This window comes from Cygnus atratus, chromosome 7 (genome assembly GCF_013377495.2).
Source record: "Cygnus atratus isolate AKBS03 ecotype Queensland, Australia chromosome 7, CAtr_DNAZoo_HiC_assembly, whole genome shotgun sequence".
Classification (NCBI taxonomy): domain Eukaryota; kingdom Metazoa; phylum Chordata; class Aves; order Anseriformes; family Anatidae; genus Cygnus; species Cygnus atratus.
The window spans coordinates 11589329-11612855 of NC_066368.1; the positions used below are offsets into that span (position 1 = coordinate 11589329).

The 23527-nt window shown below is 38.8% G+C and overlaps 1 protein-coding gene across 1 annotated transcript in view; it reads left to right on the forward strand.

Annotated features, from left to right (window-relative positions):
• SORCS1 (sortilin related VPS10 domain containing receptor 1) overlaps positions 1-23527 on the forward strand; it is a 289292-nt gene that overhangs the window by 71458 nt on the left and 194307 nt on the right. The window contains exon 2 of the mRNA XM_035547734.1: positions 18677-18744. Within this exon, the coding sequence (XP_035403627.1) occupies positions 18677-18744 (68 nt within the window). The remainder of the gene's footprint in view (positions 1-18676; positions 18745-23527) is intronic.

The window sequence follows — 23527 nt, forward strand, 5'->3', positions numbered from 1 at the left end:
TGATTTGCATTGAAAAAAAAAAAACCAAAAAAAAAAAACAAACAATTCTGAGTAGTAACATTTTTAAAGCTTTTCTCCTGTTGTATGATCTTTTTTTGTTTTCATATGGAGGCTTTCCCTCTTTTCCCTTCTCCATTTCCATACATGTATCTCCTCTTCTTGTCTACCATTTCATATAGGAAAGAGTTTTAGAAGGGCAAAGCACAGTGAATATTTCTTCTATTTCCTATAAATAATGAGGTTGTCACTTGATACGAGATACAGATATTTGTTTCATACCATCTTGCTATTCTATCTCCCTTGGGGGGAAAAAAAACACAAAACACAACTCTGAAATCTTTACTGTGGATTGTTGTTTTTACATATGGAAGGAGGAACTGTATTAATCAGCTTAGATCGGAAGCAATAGTTTGCTCATGTTTTAATGCAATGTACCTAGCACCATAAAGCTATGACCCACTGAAAAAAGTGATGCATTGATAGCAAAATACTTCAAGGCAGAAATCATGACTTGAGTCCTCAAATCAAAAGAGGAGTAGGTGATTTTTTTTTTTTTACCCAGTAAGTGTAGTATCTTTAGGTATTAAACATGCATCTCCAGAAAAAAATGGTCTACGGCCCTTTCTGTCTACCTGTCTTTCAGTATCAGCCCCTAAAAGCTTTAGGGTAAGATTAAAAACATAATAATTGAAAATGCAGATCACTGTGTAAACAACATGCTCATACAGTGCCATGTCTAATTCGTGCATGGAATTACTGTAATTGCCTGCGCAAGCTGGGTAATTGGGTGTGGAAATCATGACCATGATTTCCCCGTTTACCTAAGCTGCAATGAAAGTCAGTTGTGCTTTATTTACATAGTGGCCTTTTCCACTAGATCCTTTGGTGCAGATGGTCTCAGTGGGACTGATCACTCTGTGGCAGCACACTTCTTCAGAGGTCCAAGGATAGTGAACAGAGTGGGGCTGGAAAAGACAGATGGGTATGGGAGAGATTATCCCCTAAACAACCAGTGTTGTTCAACCAGGAGCTGCTCTGTCCCCTCCCCCCCACACTTGTTTACACAAGTAGAGACTAAGAAAGAAAAGCATCTTCTCAAGCAGCTTCATCTCTTGTAACTCATAACCCATGAGTGATGCTGGTATTTTAGTGCTTTGTATTGAATTGTTATGAAGACAAACATCAATGTGGTGCAGTGTTAGCAGGGAATAACTCATCCTTTGGGAGGGGGCAGCATGTGTGAGTTGAGGTGCCGTGGGAGATGCGAGGGCTTCCCAGGTGCAGTGACATCGAGCTGTCATTTGCACTATCCAGCATTTCCAGTGCTGCTGTGTCTGGCCAGGCCGAGCTGTGCTCCATGCAGCTGATAGCAAGTGTTGCATTCAGTTCATACCTTTCTCTCTGTTCCTCTCAGTCAGAGAAAGAGTTCTTGTCACTTTACTAGTTTGACATGAGCAATCACTTGTTTCCTACATACAGAAGTAGAAAGGAAAAGGGAAAACTGGAAGAGAAGGAAAAAAAGACACAACAAACAACAAAACTCTTTGGCTCTGTTTTACTCCAGGGTGTCTGCCTTTTCCTATTGAGATCAGTATCAGTGAACCAGAGTTATTGCTTTTTCCTCTATTTCTTTTCAAGCAAAATGTTCTGGTTCATTTTGTGCTGATATTTCCTGTGCCTTTTCAAACTGCATTAGAAATTTTTAATGTTGAGCTAGCACTAAATAATGTGTTTCCTCTCAGGGGGAAATTAAAGCCAAAGGACCTGAGAATATTCTTTGGGAAATGTGACGCTTTCTCTTTTGGCCTGATATTGTTTTAATCATCTGCTAAAATGTTAAAACTTTTTTTTTTCTATTGAAGAATAATTGTTTTAGAAAAATAAGGATAAGACGGTTTTTATGGGAAGATATTACTGGTTTAATGACATGTCAATCACATTTACAACCGAGTAGTCTTTAATCTTTAGATGCATTTATGCTGTGGTAATCCCCTTTAAATAGTAGGAAGCTTATATTACATAGAGCTGAATTTTATTTTGGGTTGTCACAAGTAAATCTGTAGAGTGGAAACCTTTTCATACTGGCTGTAACTTACTTTAGGAAAAGGAGAGGCTGCTGTTTGGTAAAACTATAACTTAATATTGCATCTTCACTATTGGAAAGAAAATCATAATGAAATCTTTTAGGTTCACAAAACTTTTTCCAAATAAAAGGATATTTATTTGTCTGTGCTTTATGAGCTTTTTGAAGTAATATTTTCTATCTTTTTTTAACACAAATGGGAAATCAAGCTTTTTTTTATTTCAGAAAATTGCACTTAAGCCCCTGCTCTAGTGTCAGACAATTCTTTTTGGCACAACAAATATTACAAAATCTGTGATAAAATTGAGGGAGCTTTTTACAGTGAAGGTATATATAGTATTGCTTCCTACATCCCCCATCATCTCCCACTATCAGAAATGTTTTCTGTGAGCATGTTGTGAATAGCATCAGTGTTATCTGCAAAATAGGATGTAGCTTTCATTATTTTTTTGGGAAGATTTTCATTTTGTCAAGTTCAGTATTAATAGGATTATTCTGTTTCTGTTGGGTGGGTAGCCTTCAAATGTATTCTTCAAGATTCCTCTGCAGTGAAGAATTTAAATAAATAAAATCCCTTGGAAAGCTGAGCCTGCTGCACCTCCTGAGTTTCTTTAGGGTCTCCTGTGTTTAGTGCAGTTTGTGGGTTGGAAGAGTGCAGCCCCCCCCCGGGGTTACATCATCCTTTTCACTGGGGCTTTCCCTGTTGTGTTTCTTTCTTAGTGAGGCAAATCTTTAAATGAAGGAAATTGTTGGCAATAATTCATGATGTTCTGTTGCTTTCCACTGGGTAAAGATCTGGCCTTTGGAGTGTATTACCCCAACTGTAGAAATTTCTCGGCATGTCTTGCCTTCCCTGAATGATAACCCCAGCCAGTGGAGATTACCACTGCTCCACTGGAAACCTATAGTATAGATACCATTTCCTACCTCGTTAATCTCTTTGGGGAATATATACTGCTAGTGGTGCTTATGCTACAACACTGAGCTACTTGATTAACAGCAGGGCAAGGGTAAAGGCTAATAACCTACTTTCCCTACTGGGCTTTATGGAACAGGCAGCTTGAGGATAAAGGTGGTAGGTGACATGATGAGAATATTTTTCTTCTGTAAGACCTATTTATTCACTTGGTTAGGTAGCTCAAAGGCAAAAATACAGAAATATCATTCTCCCTGAGAACAGGTGTTGAGCAAGCAGAAGAGATGGTGGGAAAAATGGTATGTGCTTCCCTGGAGGCACACATGTCAAATGTAAAACATAAGTGAAAGCGAATGGAATATAAAGTTTCATTCCATACCTGTGTCTTGATAAATGGCTGACTGTAAGTTAAATTAGTTTAGTAGATAGGACAGTGAAGTGGTGACATGGCTGCAAGTTTCTGTTAGAAATGGTTCAGGAGGATTCTCTGTGATAATAAATGAATCCATTGTATCTGGGGGGTGGGTGTTGGTGGGGGCAGAGGGTGGGTGGGTAATGGTTTGTAGTTAGGAGTGGAAACAATGTCTAGCTTTGGGCCAAAATTCCTCTCTGAAATCCTATCTCAGTTAAGGTCAAGGTCAGATTGTTTGCTATAGGATGAGGTTTAATGAAGTTCAGTGAATAAACTAAATAGTGAATAGACTAAAATTTGGGAATGCAAAGTTGGAAAATCAGAAAAGTGGGAGAAAGATACTTACCTGACCATAGGTTTACACTTGGAATTAAAGTGTTCCTTTTGTACAAAAGGAGTGTCTGAAAGTGAAGAAATAATTTTCAAGCTACTGAGAGCTTTTGAAATTAAATCTCTAAGTTGATTCTCTAGTGTTCCCACGTTCTCTGCAACTTGCCAGAGCTTCAAGTGTTTGGATTCCTCATCAGACTTCTAAGGGATGAATCTTATCCCAAGAGCTTGAAAATCAATACTTCTGGATTTGTAGGTAGGAGCTCGTGTGTTGTTAACATCCTGTGGAAGGACAACCAAAAGAATTCTGAAATTCTCAGAAGAGTTCAAAACGTGTTCTTTTTCCTCCAGCTTTCAGTGTTGTATTGGTTCGGCTGATAAAAACAATTCACTTTTCTGCAGTGTGGTGAGAGGAACTGGCCACTTGACAATGCTATGCTGTTCTGACAGGGTGGTTAATTTTGTTGATAAGCACCAAGAGTAATTCTTTTTAAACTTATAAGAATTTTGAAAGCGGCAGTTAATAATTCGTTTTCTGTTCTTAACAACCTTAATAAGGGCTATGGCAAAACATGGAGATTGAGATGTATAGGCTAATTCCAGTATCAAGATAATATCCTATAAGGAAATCCTCCCTGTACTTGTGTTAGTTTTTACTTTGTGTAAGAGATGGATGGTTTGGTTCAAAGCACAGCTAAAGGAGTTGAAGAAAGTGATGGAGAGAGAGACAAAAGGAGTTTATGTATTCTGTTTTTTTTTTTTTTTTTTTTTTAGGAACAGAGACAATCTCACTAATGGAAATGACTAAACCAATGCTGTTTCTTGTAATGTCCAAAAGGACATCTGATTCCACAATATTTTTTAATCATCATGGTTCCACCTGGAAGACAGCACTAATAAGTTGTCATTAAAAAAAAAAAGTTAGTGGTTTGAATATTGTAGTTTTGGCAAGAGGATTCCACCCAGCAGACTGTTTTCTTGGTTTTGCCCTCTGTTGGCAGGAAGTCAGGAACTGATTTGGTTTTCCACTCCAAAAAGACATCCCCACATCCCAAATTTGAAATTGTGTGTGTGTGTATGAGAATGCATGAGGCTGTGAGAATATCTCCCACTGCATCCCGCTTAACGTTAATTGAGGAGGAGGAGAAATGGAGACAAAAGTCATCAGTCACTTGGGACTGCCATGCTTCTCCTACGCTTTCTTCCAAAGCCTTGAGGATATTGGCAGAAGGCAGCTCAGGTCTGTTATCCTTGAGATGACAGGATCAAGTTGCACAACTTAATGGGTTAATAAGAGTTGAATTGTTGTGTATTGGTTTGTTAGATGAGTTGACTTCCCATTCCTTTTGAGTTGGCTTCCTAATAAAATGTGTGTTGGGAAAAGATGAGATGAGAAAAAATGAGAAGTCCTCATCCTGACAGATAGGAAGGATCCCAGGTCAGAATGTCTAGTAATTACAAAGTCTTGATTGTTTTTACCCTTCTATTATCCTGTTTTATCCCCTTCCTCCTTATTCCCCTCATCCTTCCTTACCTTGCTCAGGGTCTGTAATGAGTGCAGTTCCTGTCCCTCATTCCTTGATGGAAAACCTCTAGCTGTTCCTGATCCTGTTCCTCTCTCCCCATCATCCCCTCTAGCATGATTAAAAAATATAGCAAGAGAAATATGAGACTAGTATGTACAGGGGAGGGAGAATTATAGAGGGCAACGTGGGCTTTTTAATTCTTTAAGTTTCTTTTTTTTTTTTTTTTAATTTAAAACTTGATTATTTTTTTTAATCTTAAGGGGACTCATTTTGACCACAGTGCTGCTGAAAGTATCTCAGGTCTGATATTTTCCTTGAAGGTATTTGGTGTTAAAACGTCTTTACTTATACAGGAGTTATAACAGTATGTCCTAGTCAAAGATGGAATTACTGGCTTCTGTCAGGCTCTGTCTGAAAGTCACAGGAATGGAGCTGAATGTGCTCTGAATGCTGTGGAGGTAAATATTGGATATGCTTTTCATATAGGGAGTGGTTTAATACAAACAACTGTCTTCACGCTTCAGTCAGTGGTGAATCTGTAGCTCATGTTGGTCATAACTCGTTAGCTCTTGTACAGCTGATTTTTTTCTGACTTAGAGGATCAGTGACAGGCTTTCTGTCCCACCTGGTACTCTCTCTTTTCCTGTCCTGTTTTACTCTTCAGTTTTGTTTGTGTGGTTGTGCTTTAAGAACAGCTGTAAGAGGGTGACCTGACAATTTTGTATGGAGGAAGTTTCACTAATCAGGATGTGTCCATATCAGAATATTAAGCCAATAATTCATGTTTTAATTATTCTTTTTTTCTAAAAGAACTGGAAATGAGGAGTCTTTATTTGAATACATCTCACTTCCTTGAATAAGTTGTTTTTGAATAAATCCTCCTCTCTTTGAAATACAACAGTTTTCATTCTGATAGCATCAACCTGTTCTATAGAATATAGAGCAGAACCCTAGTGAGAATAGACCTTTAACAGGAATTTATATCCCAAGTCTAAAATGTGCACTTCATATCTGTTATCATCCCTGGGTGCCTGTTAAGGGATTACTTACATCTTACCATCTTAAGTTTCTTTCCATAAACAAACGAAACCTTTGAGTCTGAGGTTCAAGGAATATGCTAAAATGAAACATGTTTTAACAGCTCTTTGGGGAGAAAGAGATAAGGTATAAAAGTGAAGAATTGATGACCTATTAACTGTTGCAATTTCCCACCATGAATTATTGATGACACGTGACATTACAACCTTACAAATTACTGTCCATAAACAGCTTGGAAAATGACCTTTGCGTTACAATTGGTCTCAAGATGCCTTCCAGCTTATTATGTACAGCTGCTGCTGGCATATTTTGTTGCAGCTGGAGTGGGTGAAAGAATGTAAGGAACTGAAGAACTTTGTATAATCAGGGAAATCTCACACCCCCAAAAAGACATGGTAATGGCTGAAATGTCTCTTTTTAAGACTGGGCTCAATACTCTGGAGTTTTGGGGTCATCAGATTTTCATTAATGAACTGAAGAAAGCCAACTGATTAAGTTTAGTTGTCCTTACATTCTGTCTTGTCCCTTTTTAAAGCAAATGATGATTGTTCATAGATACTGTAAGATCATATGTTATTCTCACTTTTCACACTTGTTTGATTGTGATGACCAGTGGGTGCAATGAATGGATTTAGTTTTATTATGGCAAAACGAGTGCACTAAATTATTTTTGTTGCTCATGTGATTAACACAAGCTAAAATGTGCTGAATTTGGCCCTGAGACTTCTGCTGATTTAGGAGATTTAGGAGAAGCTGAGAACACAAGGACTTGATTTTACATCTTTTCTTTTTAGCACTGTTGAGGAGTCACATGATCAAATGAATGTTGGCAGCCAGAGAGCTCATAAGGTGTTTTCTGAATCCTAGGCCTGAGATACATTAAATTCTAATTTAACTCCTATAACAAAGGGTTGCCATAAGGAGACAAGACCTCCCACATTTGTCCTAGAGCAAACCAAAACCAGGACAGGGGTGATGCATTTTGTTGTCATTTTAGCATAAGATGCATAGGAAATGCTAGAACAGTGTTTGCAGGGTATCCCCAACACAGTATGATAAGACTAACAAATAAAAAGTGTCTCTTGCACGAAGCTTTGTTTTCTGTTTCTGGGAAACATTATTTGTCTATTAGTATACTATTCATCACTGACTGAAGGTCAGTAGAAGCAGTATACATTCCCAACTGTGTTGATGGAGAAACTAGGATTATGGGGCAGGGAGTGTGTGTGTGTGGAATAGAAACCTTGGGTTTGACTCCTGCCCTGTTGGAGCTAGGCAAGGTGGAAGCTGTGATTTAAAGTTAGAGCAGATCAGAACGTTATTAAGTCCATCTCCCTGTGCAGTAGAGGACAGGGTAGAATGATATCAAGAATGAAGAGCCAGAAGTTCATCAAACTAAGTATTCCCTTCCTGCCTTCCATAACTCTTAAGCACTGCATGCTTGATATGTATAATAAAACCAACTTACATAACAGAACTGTTGTTAGGAGTGATCAATTAATGTTTTCAGGGCACTTTTGGGACCTAAAGATGAAATGCACTTACGGTCATAAGTTTCACTACCCCTGTTGCCCCAGGATGAAAGTTTTACTTTAAAGATTCACTTTCTTCCCTGGGGTAAGAGGGAAGCAGTCTATTCAAGAGCATCATCCTTATCTCTGTGTAGTTGCCTTGTGGCTATACAACATCATTCAATAATTCTGTCAAGTAGTATCTTTTGCTTGTGACAGAGTGCTAAACAGTGATTTATTGCTTGAATACACATTGCTTTCATGAAAGTGATTTGTTTAAACAACAGTAGCATTAAATAAATTATTCATTGCATATTAATGTTTCACTTTTATATGATGTAGGGAGCTCCTAAACAAGCAATCTGGGTATTGTGTATACCACATTAATCCTACTCTTTTTTTTTCTTGTATGTCCTCACCCCCAGTCTTCTACCAGGACACAGTTTCTTTCCGAGGGAAAGACCTTTAGTAGCCTTTCTCTACTTTGTTACCTTTTTTGATAGCTTTCCATTTCATTCTTTCTTCAGACAGAGTTGGGTGAATTATGTTCAAGTGGAGGCTTGGATTAGTGGTTTGGGAAATACTGTGTGTGTTTGGAGTTTATAGGTATTTCTGAATCCTTCAGAAAATCCTTCAGAAACTTCTGTCTTAACCAGGAAGACACAACCATAAATAAAGCTGGGAAAGTAGGATCCCAATGGTGGTATGTGGTATGTTTTCATAAAGGCTCTTCTCACACATTTCCTCTGTTTCTGAGTGCTATATGCTGTTCTCTTTTAACTGCCTGTGGCTATGCTCAAGCACTAGTTTGCACGTAAGTTCAAGTCTTTAAGAAACTCCTGAGAAGTAAGCTTTCATTTGTAGATGCAGGCTTTCCAAATGTGTTCTTCAGAAATGGCTTCTCAGCACTTAAAATCTTTGTCCCTTGGCAAAGCCCAGAGCGTCCTGAATGGCTCTGAGTCTTTCAATAGCAAGCTGAAGAGCAGGCCAGGCACAGAATAGCTTAGTGCTTTTATCTAATTGACCCTTTCACCATTGCTGGATGTCCACTCTAAATCACTGGCAGGAACTGCATATTTAAGCAAGAGCTGATGATTGACAGTGAATATAATAAGGTGTAAGAGAAGAAATTTCCTTCCAAGTGGTTTAGGGTTTCACACTGCTTTGTTCTTAATTCAGAAATAATTCCCTAAGGGTCTATGTGGGTATTCAGTAAAATGAATAAACAGAAGACTGCATTTCTCTCTTGAAACATGCACAGAGCGCTCCTGCTAAAGGTTTTTAAACATCAATGCAATTAGTGTGTAATCGATTCTCTTCGTACAGACTTTTGTTTTCTGAAATGAAACCTTGTGTCTTTCTTAACTATTTTCCTTTGTATTAAAACATTTCAAGATGACAGGCAGCTTCATTCCCTTGTTTTTGTCCTTTCCCTCTTCTTTGTCTCCTTCTGACACTGGAAGAAAATCTATTACTACATTTACTGGGAACCTGAATATCTCTGCTTTTGCTCCTACAGCAGTTTATTCCCTCAATTTTTAGCTCCTTTTCATTAATGCATTTGTCTTTTTTAGTTTATTAATCACATGTGGAGATGATCAGATATATTTTCAAGAAAAAGGATCTTATTGAGTGAAAGGGGAATTTGTCAAAATGGATTTCAATGTTGGGGCAAAGACTCAAAGTGGGGAATTAAATCTCCTTTACCAGCATCAGTTATTCAGCATATTTTTAATATTTAATTTTTTTTAAATTTAAAATTATTTTTATTCTTTTAAATTGTTTTTGAAAATATTTTTATTTTTTAAAATTACTTTTAGACCATTATAATTTCATCCAAATGACAACCATGAAGACCATGACTGTCTTTAAAAGATTTGTGGAAGAGATATCTCATTTTACTTCTCTTTATTATAACACGTATCATAGTCTCCTCTAAAAGCTGTCAGCATGACAGAGACCCCTGTAAGATGAGTATGATAGAAACTGCCATATATCTTGCTCTACTGATTGAGTTATAAAGGAAAATATGAATAACAACGTGATACAAGGGGGAATGGTTTTAAACTAAAAGAGGGGAGATTTAGATTAGATGGTAGGAGGAAATTCTTTACTTGGAGGGTGGTGAGGCAGTGGAACAGGCTGCCCAGAGAAGCTGTGGATGGAGCAGCTGGAGGTATTCAAGGCCAGGTTGGATGGGGCCCTGGGCAACCTGATCTAGTAGGAAGTATCCACAACATAAAACGTGAAGACTCAACAACATAAAATGTGAACTTGTTTACATTTAGTCTTCTGAACCCACTAGTTCTTTTTGCTGTCCTAGGTCTTGTGAACTGAAAAAAAAAAAAAAAAAAAAACAGTTCAGGACATTCATGACTTTACAGCTGTCTTTCATGTCTCCTTCATTGTCTCGTTCTCAGATTCAGTTTGAGAAAATTCTCACTTAAAAAATAAATAAATAAATAAAGCCATTCCACATCTTTGATCATCCTTGCTGGCTTTATCTGATCCTTTTATTATTATGCACAATAGCCACCATGGCTTTTGAATTAGGAAGAGTGTAATCTGCTGATTGCTGAAAGTTAATAAGGGGAAGCATCATCCTCTGCAAGGCCAATTTTAATGTTTTCTCTCTAAACTTCTGCTATCACCTCCTGTGACAGATATGGTTGTGGGCAACATCAGAGTGGTTTTTTGTCCCTTATAATTTTTTTTTCTTTACAGATTCTTTATAACAAAGAATGTGGTGAAACCAGGAGTCAGTAGTCTAGGTGCATAATCACGTGGTTGTCCTTTTCTGTCATCATGCTTTTCCTATCTTCCTTTGTCTGCAGATCTGCAGTCCATGTGAAAAGCAAATCACCAAGTATTCACATCTCCATAGTTCTTGGAACTGGCCTAGTTTTTACAGTCCCTGATACTTGCTAACAGGTTAAAAAATAAAATTGCTTAATAATGATAATATGAAGAACAAGATTTGTACTGATAATTTGCCCCAAATAATGAGTTCTCTAGAATTTCTCTTTATTCATGAGCAGCCTGTAAAATTCTTATTCATGAATTATTCAGACTTGCTTGTGAATTTCTTTGACAAATTTTCTTACGCAGCTGCCACACCAAACAGCTCATTGAGAATATTCTTGTGTTTTGGTGGCTTCCTTCTTTTTCCCAGCTGTAAAGTTCTATGTTGTACTAGGGAGGTAGAGAGGAAGAAGGAAAAAGATAGGTGTTCAATTATTTGCAGTCTTGCATTAAATGCTGCATACCTTCGTACACTGCAGCCTAGCCAGAAAAAATGGGTTATTAACAGATAGCGCAGAAGAAAGCTTCAAGTCCTTTAACTTTCTGCTCAATTATGGCAGACCAACAAGCTTGTGAAAACTTAATTTAGTGCTTCTTTCTTATTGACTTATGTTCCTGCTAAGTAGGTGATGGAAAGGATCTCTAGAATTTAATAAGGGTTTCATGGATCACTGCACATTGAGGTATACTTATCCAGCCACAATCAAGGCAGTTTTTTAATTTTCCCCATTAAAAGTCATTGTGTTACCTCATCAGGAGAGTCTTGTTAAGGGTAGCTACAGCACTGTCATTTTCACAGTTATATGTATTACAGTATCTCATTAAAAAATATTGAGGCCTGCTTGTGCTGTGTGGGATAGTTCCTCTACCAAAACATTTAACATTTACAGTCCAGACAAATAGAGCAAGCAAACTGTGCACCAGCACTATTTTGTGTCCCAGAAACTCTGGACATGTTACGTGCTCCTTGCATGGGTGAAGAGCACCAGAGAAGGTTAAGACTGATGAGACTGGGAGGTGTTACAATACGAGAAAACAGCAAAGATCAAGCCATGGGGTAGAGCGTGTAGCTTGTGTATGATTGAAACTAGAAGCAGAAGGCAGAGCTAAGGAGGGCAAAATATCTCTGGTATACATTATGGGCAAAACATAGTCTATCAGGTTATTAGTCCTAGCACAGAATTAATGTTCATGAAGACCATCTGCAGTTATTCCATACTGGAAATTGATAATCCTAAGGCTGTTTCTTGAAGAGGAAGAAGAAAACAAAACAAAACACACACACACACACAAGAAAAAACAACACAACCACTCAGCTGTGGTGCTGGTCAAGAAGACAGAATAGAACAGCAGCCTGAAAGCTGATGATCAAAAATATATCTGATCACTTCATTTACAAATTGCAGAAGAAGTGGGCTATAGCAGAAATCAGAGCTTCTCAAACTGATTCAGGAATCTGTTGTAGGTGTTTAGCAGTCACATTAAAAAATCACTTGTCAAACGTATTGTTTTCAAATGACTCCAACAAAGACTCGAGAAAGGAACAGTATGTACACAAATAATGCTGAGAGCTGATGGTGTACCAGTCAGAAAAATGGGCAATTGTTGGACTAAACGTTTTTCAGTTCTGTGACTTAACCTGGGACAGCTACCCTCTCAACTGAAACAGATGCAAACATACATACAGAGCATAGATGTCTGAAACATTAAAGGAGAGGTGCTGTTTTTGCCTGTCATGATTTTTGAAACCAGCACTTAAATCCTATAGGACCAATCCTTCTGGCAGAGTTTCAGGTCAATCTAGAGGTAGCATTGTAAAAATCAGACCCCAGGAAGTTATAGTGAACAACTTTAAAAATTTGATTGCATTCTTCTGTTTGAAAAATCTCTATCACTGTGGGGCTGTAAAAGTTGTTTGTTTGAATTTAGTACCCTGTTGTGCTGTGTCAAGTGGAAAGCATTTGCAGAGAAGACCTGGGGGTGGTGATGAGAATACAGCTGAAAAAATGTCTCCAAGATGAGAGCACCATTGGTGTAAAAGAGAGTGAGTTGGAATACCAGACAGATCATTTTGCACGGTGGGTCTTTAATAATGATGATTAGACATTAAGCACAGTGATTTTTCTGGTCTGCATCCATGTTTAGTCTAGCTTAAATAAGTACAGCCATGTTTTAACATCATGTTCACACAGTGTTCCTAGGACTAAATTTGCAATAGTGAATAGTGCAAAACATAGATCCGTGACTTAGTTACACGGCCACAGACAGCATCTGTTGCTTCCTTCCTGTTGTGCTATGAACCTGATCACCTGTGTGCAGACTTTCTCTCGGCACCATGCTGTCCAGCTAGTTCAGCACTATTTTTAATGAGACTAAGCATTTTTTGCCTAGGGAGTAAAGTCAGGTTAAAGGTAATCCTTGCATTACATTTGGAACTAGCACTGAAGTAAAGGATGAACTTTGGTCAGTACCCTGTGCAGTACCATCTAGCCTTTCTAGATGCATTGGTGTAGAAGATGAAAACAAGGTCAAGACAAAGATTTAACCTAGTACTAAAAGTGGGTTGGTAGTAAAAGGAAGGGTGCGGTGAGATGGTGTGGACCAGTTGAATATAAGCTAAGATAAGTTTGGGAAAAATGAAGCTATGTTTACCCTATGGCTTCTCCCAAAGTTGCAGAGATCTTTTCATGGGCCTGAACTGGACACTTCAAAGAGCAGTATTTTTGGTCCAGCCACTGATTTTCAACTTAAACCTATAGGTAGGTCTCTACAACCCAAGTCTTAAAAGGCAATCACGGGTCAGGAGTTCTTAAACTGAAAATGCTCTTTTCACTTAAAGTAAAACATCATGGTTTGCAAAGTATGAACAACCTGTCTTTCCTAGAGTAGCTACTGGGAACTGGTTTCCTCTGGGAGATGGGTGAAACAGGTTTAAATACCTCTTCTGTCAGTCTGTTGTTTCCCAGGTGAGTGTGCTAACTCACCAATCCTTCTGTCCTTTTTTCTTCTGGGGCTTTTCCACTTCGTATAAGTAATTCAAACAAGCAAGCACTTTTAGGGCTATACCATGGTTAGTGTGCTCACTGGGCGTGCAATAGAGCCAAGATATTCTGCTCTTGACTATTAGCACAAAATGATGAAGACTTTTCTCTCCACTTCCATACCTGTTATGGCAGAAAAACCTACTTCAAATGCTGTTCCTACTGCAGAACAGAGGTCTTGCATTTCTCTGGAATAGGAAGAGCCATCTGTATTCAGATGAAAACTGGCATGACTGGATTTTCAACTTTTTTTGTCTCTAATTTTCTTGTTGTTTTCTTCTTGCCCTTGTTGGGTTGTATTGATTGGTACGCGGTAAAGAAGGGGGAAAAATACAGTCCCGGGGGAAGAAAAAAAGGAGAAAATAAAAAAAGGCGAGAGTATTTTTCATTTCATTACTGTGTTCCTTCACAGCTGTATTCTGACATTTAGAACAACATAATATGCATGTCTCTGTTCATTAGGTTTCTCAGCACTACATAGTGACAGCTACAGAGGAGGGGGAGGGGGGCGAAGAAAGGAAAGAAAGAAATGATCTTAAACATGAGGTAACCTTTGCAGACTAAATAACAAAGAAATGAGAACAGCAAAGGAGAAATACATTTTCTGAAAGAGTAAACATAACCAAAATCATGGCCTTGAATTAGGTTATTCAAATAACATTATGAAGGGGAAAAGAGAATACTGAACTCAAGGCGAAAATAACTAATTTTCTGCCCAATGACTTGTTTGTTTTGTACGCATATCTTTGAGCAGATCTATTACTAGTGTTTGAACCAGAGTAAATGACACAAGGAGACTGCTGAAAATAAGGATTGCCTTAAAGATGGGTCAGGAGCTGATACAAGCCCAGGAAAATGGGAAGTTTTCCTATAGGGAAGCCTTTATATGTTCTAGCAATAAGTATCTACGCCATGTGCAGATATCTAAGCTATTAGCCAACAAACCGGTTCATGTACACGCTACAATGTGTTGTCAAATACAAATAATATCATTGAAATGTTAAATGTTAGAGATTTTATCATAATTTTACTCAGAAGCCTGGACATAACAATGTTACTTTAGATTTTAGAGGTCTAGGCTGCAACAAACATGCATATCTTAATGGGTCCTGGAATACCTCTGATTGTAGAAGAATTGATAGATATACCAATAAAAAAAAATACAACTTTCTCCACAGTAGTTCAAAGTTCAAAACCAAGACGTTTCAGCTCTCTGGAGGTGGAAAAAAAAAATATCTCATTGGCAGTTTTGTTTACTTTTGTCAGGTCATTCTTTGTGGGGTGTCAATTACGATTTCTTTTTTAAATGAGGAAATTAAAGTTCTCAATGGAGTTTTCTTTTGTAGAAATGTGGAATCATAGAATCGTTAAGGTTGGAAGAGACCTTCAAGATCATTTGGTCCAACTATCAACCAATAAACCTTGTCCCTAAGTGCTACGTCCAACCTTTCCTTGAACAACCCCAGGGACAGTGGTGCCACCCCTTCCCTGGATTTATGGTCTCTCCTCAAAGTTGGGATGGGGAGAGAGAAGTCAAAATAGGAGTAGCTCGTGAAAAAATAATTGTTTAATTCTAGCAGTTGCACATTGCTAATTTTAGTAATCCACAAAATTAGGTCTGACTTTAATTCCTAGGTTTTACAGCTGGGGGAAGTGGGTTTCATGAGATCTTTCTATGACTTTCCCCATGTCAGCTCAAGGCAATGAATGTGGGAAAATCCTACTACGTTTCTTATTTACTCTTCCTAGTTTCTATGCCTGCTATTTTCTGGTCTACCTCTAAAACTACCAGATGTCAAAATATTTGTTAGGGGAATATTTATTAGTCATTTATGTCTCTAGTTCCTCTGGCAAGCAGAGGAGGAGGGTGCCAAGAAAAGATAACAAGGCTTGGAAAAAGATATAAGCAGCTTTTCTGCAACTGTCCAGCTGCTTTGCAGATCAAGAGAGGCTGGAAGCTGAAAATACGTGCAGCTCCCACATCATATGGAAGGTCTCTACACAGGCTGGTGCTGAGCCTTGTCACTGATTTTACTGCTATCTTTCATCAGAAAAGCAGTAATTTAGGAAGGCTTTACATACTCTCACATGCTCATACCTCCTTCCTCTTCTGTTTCCCTTTTACCCCCTTAAGTTTCATTCACTTGCTAAGTAGGGGATTTAAAGACATGTTCAAAGGGGTGAGGGATAGCAGTGACATATCTGGACCCAGACACACAGCTGCCTGTCTGTCACCAATTAACATTCCTAGGAAAGAGGAGATTGAAATTTTAGCACTTTATAAAGCCTTAATTGGTTTGCAAAGCATATGCGCCCACTGCTGCTCTGCTATCTGGGGGCTAACAATGTGCACATTGGCCACCTCTTCAAAGAGGTACCCTGCTGGTTGGAGGGGGGGGTAGATGGCACTGAGCTCAGTGTGTTTTTGGGAGACGGCGGGGTATCTGTGTCAGGGTGCCCTTGGGGGTCAGCAGGCATCAGGGAGCGGTGTGTGTGTGATAACAATTGATATGAACTGCTCTCTGTCGTAGCAGTTGTCCTTGGGGTCCCTGGCTAGGGCAGGAGTTACCATGAGGCTGTTTCAGGGGGACATGACCATGGATCATTTCCCAGTTTGCTGCAGGGTGGCTGTCACTGGGGTGTCATGCTGGGATCTAGGGTTGGTGGTCAGGGCACCTGGAGGGGCCTGGGGGCAGCTTGAGGTAGTGGGGCAGGGCTGGTGGGGAGCCACGTGAGGGAGACTGAGGAAATCAGGCCTGGAAACAGACCAGGAGTCACACAAGATTTCAGGACTGAGCTGTGCCTGGAGTTACAAGGAGCCCTGGGGCAGGCCTGTGGACTCAGCTCTGGGAGCTGTAGGGCTGCCCTCTGTGCCGGCCTGGGTAGGCCTCATCTGTGCCTTGGTAGGGGGCAGAGCAGGCTGGTGGCTCCTGAGGGCTATGAGGTTTCCCCACAGTGCGGCGGGGACTACCACTCCTAGCTTTGGTGTGGGGAAGCCTTGGGCATCAGGTACCTCCATGGGGATGCTCTTCCACGGTCTCCATTTATTGCTGGAAACATTTAGGCGATGTCACCAAGCTAAAAAAAAACTGGGGTCCCTGCCCTTGTCTTCTGCCTGGTGGGGTTTACACTTTAACAGCTAGAGTTTCCAGCCAGTCTTTAGTGGACAGCAGGATGAGGCTCTTATTTTGGATGTAAAGCAGTAAGTGGATGTAAAGGAAGATGGGAGGCAGGAGATTAAAATGGGAGTGAACATGTAGGAAGAGAGGCTTCTTTTCTTCCAGAGGATGTTATAGAAGATGGTTGGTTCTGGTCGACTGCTGTTTTTTCAAGTGCTTCTCCTGTTTTTCCCATCAGCTGCATGTGATTTGTGCTCATTCAGATCACAAATGTTTTGGACAGACCCTGTTTGTGCTACGAAGAATTTAATTTAAGTTGTGCTGTAGAAATGAATAAATCTGTCTCTTAAATGCATATAACCTGTTCCCTGTGCTTTCCATTTTCGATAGCTATATGCCTACTTATGTTCTCAGCTCCCACATTACCACACTTTTTCTGGTCCTTATATGCTGAGCATATCGGAAAAGATTCTGTTGCTGCTGTGGCTGGTTCAGGGCTATTTGCGTGTAGGAGGCAGGATGGCTTTTGCCTTTGGAAATGGTAATGGCCTGTTCTGTTCCTTTCTCTCAGTGCAAGCAGTGACTTGGATATTCCTCTGCCATACCAGTGCTAGCTTCCACAGAGCTTATAGGGACTGAATTTCCTCCAGTCCTTGGCTTTTCTGTCAAATTTGTTAGAAACTCGCTGATGAAAAAGTGAAAGTTATCAAGGGAATAGAGGGGTGCGTATCTGTAAACCTCATTTCTTAGGAACAGAGGCTAAAGACAATAATGTAGAGGTATATAGATCAGGGTTTTTGTCAGACGAGAAGTGTTGTGCCTCTTCAATTTACTGTAGTTTTAATGGGATAGGGAGGAGGAGGAGATGTATGGTGATCTGGTAAGGAGAAATACAAAATAAATTAGTAGCAATAATAATGGTCTCATAGTTTGTCCCAAATGTAGGTCTTGTTAAAGGAGCTTATAATCTTGAAAGTCAGTTGTTATTATTATTATTTTTGAGCATTAACAAAAGAGCAGGCTGAAATATTTTGCTGGAAATTCTTTTTGATAAATTTTCCTTCCTCCCATGGCAAGATAATTTTATTCTAGAAGTGTCTGTTTTGACAGGAGGGAAGAGCTGTTTATCAAAAGAGCCAATAAAACTAAATGTGGAAACATTTCCATTCTGGCTAAGTCTAAAACTTCTCACTGAAGTCATAGAAATGTTGGTTACTGGAGACATTTGGAGGTCCCTAGTTCAACCTCTTGCTCAAAACAGAGTTATCACCAGCTATAGATAAGGTCAACCCTGATTTTATCTAGTCAGGTCTTGAGAACCTCCTACATTGGAGGGCTCTGCAGGTGTTCTGGGTAGCCTGTCCCAGTGTTGAAAAATTTTCTTCATGGATATTCTTTGCTGATATCCAGTCTAAGTCTCCCAGGCCACAGTGGGTGATCATTTGCCAGTTTTTGTTTCTTCTTTAATCATCTGCCACAAATGGAAAATTTGGCTGAACACAGGCTAGTGGGTTATCTATGCACTGCAGCTGTGAAAAAGATCAGCAATTTCAGTGCCTGTGAAACAGAGTAGAAAGTAACCTACCACAAAGCAGATCTTATCTGGTATCCTAAAACAGTACGTCTAGCATGTTAGCTTCTTCCCATGCATTCTTCCTCCTAGAGTTAAGGGAAGAACCTGTTGGCAAATGGAGAGCAGTTGTGCAGGAAAAGGTCTGACTAGCTCAAGAGAGATGTCTGCAAATACTTCCCATGTCAGTTTAGGCAAATACTTTTAAGAATTCATTCAATTATGTTAAGCACCCATTAAAGGAATCCTAAGTCCTCCCTGGGGTCATTTCAGTTCTATAAGATTGTAATTGTTTGAGACTAACCATGATTTCTTCTTTTGCCTTCAGGTGATTCTAATTCTGACAAAGCTGTATGACTACAACCTGGGAAGCATCACAGAAAGCTCTCTTTGGAGGTATGAAGATAATTTGAGCTAATAATTACCATCTAACTTAAATAGGAGCATCCTGATATGATGCTTTTATTGAATTTAATTGGATATTTTAAAAATATGCTGGAAGGTTTGTAGCTTACCCATCTCTCTTGTTTCTGTTCTTTCATACTCAAGGATGAAGAGGCTGAAGTCTTGATTGTTTTGTTTCAGCTAGATAACACTTCATGAACCTGCTGTCTTTTGATTTCCCCTTTTCTGTCTTATTCAGAATCAAATCAACCAACTGGTTTATTTTTAGAACTCAACAGCTTCAGGTCCTTGTTTATAATGAAGAATCTCATGGCTGTCTGCTGCCCAAATGATAGTTATGAAAAGTCAGTGCTGCTAAGACTGGGAGAATATTTGCATTTAAAATTTGCTCAAATGAGTATTCCAGGTCTGTTTGTTCAGAACTTGTAGTTTTAGTACCAGATAATGGATTTCCACTCGTGTGGTGATATCTGCTGTAGTAATTTATAGGGGATGCCTTGTTACTTTTGATTTCAAAAGCATATCATGCACATTTGGATTCAAGGAGAGCAGGTAGTACTTTGTTTTTTGTTTGTTTTTTAACTATGTCTCAAAAAATGGATCAAAGGGGTGTTTACTTCATATGTCTTTAGTGGTAGCGTCAGGAGCTGTAATGGATGAAAGGGGAGTTTTTCTCATCCTTCCATCTACAAAGCTTTGGTGGGCAGACTAGGGCTTTGTTTGCAGGTTTGATGGAGGTGGACAGACTATTGTATTGATACAAGAAAACTACAGTTATTTTAAAACTAAAACTTCATGTGAGATTGAACTTGTTTTGATAAACTTGTTTAGGAAAGGATTTTCAGCTCCCGGGAAGAATTCTGTGTCAGAAGTAGAAAAAATAACCTTTCTGTCCAAGGAACTGAGTAGGGATTTAAGAGAGTGACACGGGAGGTCTGTGTCTTGGAGTGTATTGAAAACTCAGGGTAGTGCTCTACCACACTAGCCTGTAGAAGAAAAGTGTATTATTTCTCTCTGCCCTAAATAAATTTTAAAAGGATTAAAGAAAGAAAAAAAAAAGGTGTGTGTGTGGGGGGGAACCACCCCCGAACTAAAGAAATATCAAAACTTCATGAATTTTCATTCTAGCAATAAGAACACACAAAATTATTAGCATTTTGTGGGGTTGGATAAATAGTTTCTCATCTTATTGTAGGGATAGTTTAATCTTTCCATTTCGTATACATCACTGCTAGGGCTTGAGATCAAAAATGGTCTTATTGTCTCTACTACCCTTTTCTTTTTATGATATGCACATTGAGGAGCTCAACCCAGGATCTCTCAGGACTGTTGCTTTTGCAGAATTTTTTTAAAGGGACTTTGGTTTAGATTGATTCCACAATGGTTTCAAGAAATAATATTCATAAATGCAAAATCTGTTTTTTTTTTTTTTTTTCCTCTTACTAACCTCACTGGTTTCTCCCTGAAAAATCTCCATCTGTTCTATTAGTCATTGAGAAAGGCATGGTGTTTCACCATGTGGAGAAACCTTCCCTGTTGCTGACAGTGCTGAAGAACTACTTGTGATGCAATACAGAATTGAGTTGAGATGCTAACTTAGGACTAAATATAGTATAGCCAATCGGAGAGGAGAAAACACCTCTTATTGAGGTGTATGAACTTGGGCACAATTGTGCTGATGAGTTTATGCTGTCGCCAATTCCAGAACTGGTTTCTGTGGAGTCTGATTTTTACCCTAATTAAAAGAGAAGTGACTGTGAATATCACTGGAAGGTTGTACCAGAATCTGGGACTTTGGTGGTATACCAGGCCTAGGTCTAGTGAGTGTTGTGCACTTGTCTATATTTCAGACTGTCCTAATGTTAGAATGTGACGTAACATCAGAAAGGCTATATTATTTCCTCTAATCCAGTATCCTATTGCCAAAAAGTAGTCTAGGAGAGACTATATGAACAGGAGCTTCATATCTGACGCTTCCTTGTAATATTCTCCCAGCCTTCATTCTTAGGGTTGATGTTTAGGGTCCTTCCTTACCCTTCAGTTTAAGGTCTGTCTGAGTCCGAAAAATTTTTTGCTTTTAGTATGTCAGGGGTTTTTACTCATATATAAAATGTTTCATTTCTCAGTGGTTTCAAGAAAGAATATTCACAAATGTAAAACTTTACTAGATATAAACTAACTTCCTTAGTATCTTCTAGAGTGTTTTAACATTAATACCCTTGACATCTTGGAGCAAAGGATACCATAGATTTGAGAAACCACTTGGCTTGGTTTAAACCCGTCAGCTCTAGTTTCACTTGGCACATGTCACTTGTCAGGACTTGGTTACAGCTGCATGGCCAACCATCCAGAATCCCAGGGATAATGTTTTTGACTAGGAGATATTAGAGGAGAACCAGGACAGCTAAAATGAACATATGTATCTTTGCAGTGCTCCTCTATTATTCTTGATTGGCTCTTTGGTGTTCATGACTTCTCTGTCACCAGTGCACTTCATTCTCTTACCTTGTTCGTGTTGCTTTAATTCAGTCCCAGGTGGTTATACTGTGCTCTATCCTGAGTCTGGCTCTGATGTTAGATCCCTGCTCACCATGCAGGCATGTGTTTGGTTCTCTAATAAATATCCCTCTCAAGATCCCTGACAGCTTCTCTGTTCTTTCTGTGATGGAAGGAAATGACAAAACGGGCATATCTTATTATTTAATGTACCTGACAAGGAGGTTATTAGCTGTCGCACCTCCTGGCTACTTAAGTGACATGTTAATTTACATCTCCTTGCTTGTTTCAAAAAGATACAAAAATGGAATTGAGTGAAGGGAAGAAACATATCTTGCACTTCAATTTATTTCTTGCCTCTAGGTTTGATGCTAGGGAATGGAAGAAATCATGATCTCATGTCTGGTTTGATTTCTGATGTCAAGAATTCTGTTTCTGAAGGATAGAGGAAAAAGACAGGTAATTCTGCAGGTACCCACAACTGAAGAGGAATCTCTGCCTTGAGAACATGACAAAGAAATACCACTGTTGCCTCCTGTGCAAAGTGCATTCTCAAAAGGTTGATGAATGATGAGGGGCAATTTAGAATCATGTCACAGACATGAGTCATTTGTGCTATAGCTGGTTATAAGCACATCTGTCAGTGGAAGGTATAGTTGGGTGATTTAAGCAGTTTTGTGACTGATGGGACTGTAACCATCTATAACACAACTATGCCATTGCCTACAAGATATGAATCTGTCTTCTTTATAAACACACTGCTACCTACTAGGATGACATTTCTTTGTAATTTTTCAGCCAGTTTAACTACAGCTGGCTGCAGTACTAATGGATGGAGATCACCCTTCTGAAACGACCGATGAATTAAGACACTACTGGTGACAGACACAAAGGGAAAAAATACAGTAAAAGGAAAGAAATAGATTTTATACCATCTTCTAAAGTACTAAGGTTTAGAAGCTCACCATGCTTTAGATGTCAAGTGAACTGCTGATTCCGTATATGGTAAATTAAATTTTGTATCAGGCTGGGCCTGACTTTAATTATGTTATCATCTTGGCATACTTTTTCCACTGTTTTAGTTGAGGTGATTTTATTTATTTATTTATTTATTTTTCTATAGAAAGAAAACAGGGAGGAGAAAAGATTATCTGTCACTGAGCAATTAACTGAGTGTACTGGGTTTATTTCTCTTCCTGTCTTGGGTATCTCTCAGATCGCAAAGAGGATTAAGCAGTGAGAGTTAGGAGATGTTTTTTATCGCTGGAATAAGATAAGCTTATGTTTCCTGTAAATAAAAATGTCAGAATAGTCACTATGGTATCCATGAGCTGCAGACAGCGGTAGGGGAGGACTAATCGTTTTTTTTTTTCCTGTTTGTATAAATATGATACTCTGGAGAGATGTACAGGACTCCTTCCCACAGGACCTTGAGAGGCTGACAAAAAATGATTGTTGCCATTCACCTCTTTCTTTTCTTATAGTTCTGTATTTGGTTAGAAATTACTAATTTCATAGAATTTCCTGTAAAGGTAGCAGTAATTAAACTTTGCTTTTCAGCCGGTAAGTAGGAAGATGTAGGGTTTGCTTGGCTTGAGAACATTTATGTCTAAACAGATATCTGATGCTCTGTTAATTCTGGTAGTTACTGATGATGCTTCTATACTTGGATGCCGTGCTTGAACTCTCAGCTCCCAGTTCAGGCCTGCTGGTAGCTTCCAGCCTGTACTCCACAGCTCTTGGTTTCTGCAGTAAGGAAGCTTCCGTATGTATGCTGTAAAGGAATCTCAAGAACTCTGGAAAAGACTCATGCATCACATAGATCTAGTTTTAACTTCCTATATGTAAAGTAGGGGATAATAAAAGTCACTTTTTTGAGAGAAGTGAATTTTGGATGGATTTAGCTAACTAGTGTCTTCAATGTTTTGAAGATCACATGGTGATAAATATTAGATATAATGTCTCAGAACTCCAGCACTCTGTTTCTAGATTTGTCATGGCCTTCTTTTTTACCCTTGAGCCACAGTCTTTTTAGCTGATCTATCAGTTTACTAATCCCCAACTTCTGACACCACCAACACGTTATCCTGCAATTCTGTCCCTTCAAGAAGAGAAACTGGGTATTTACAAGATTAAAAATATTAATAATAAAAAGAAATAAAAAAAAGTCCTTAGAGCATCTCCACTTCTAGGTATAAGAATAGCTTTCATTTCTTCCATAGTATTACTTAATAAAATAACGAATTCACTGGGAGTTGAGTGTAAGATGACATCTCTT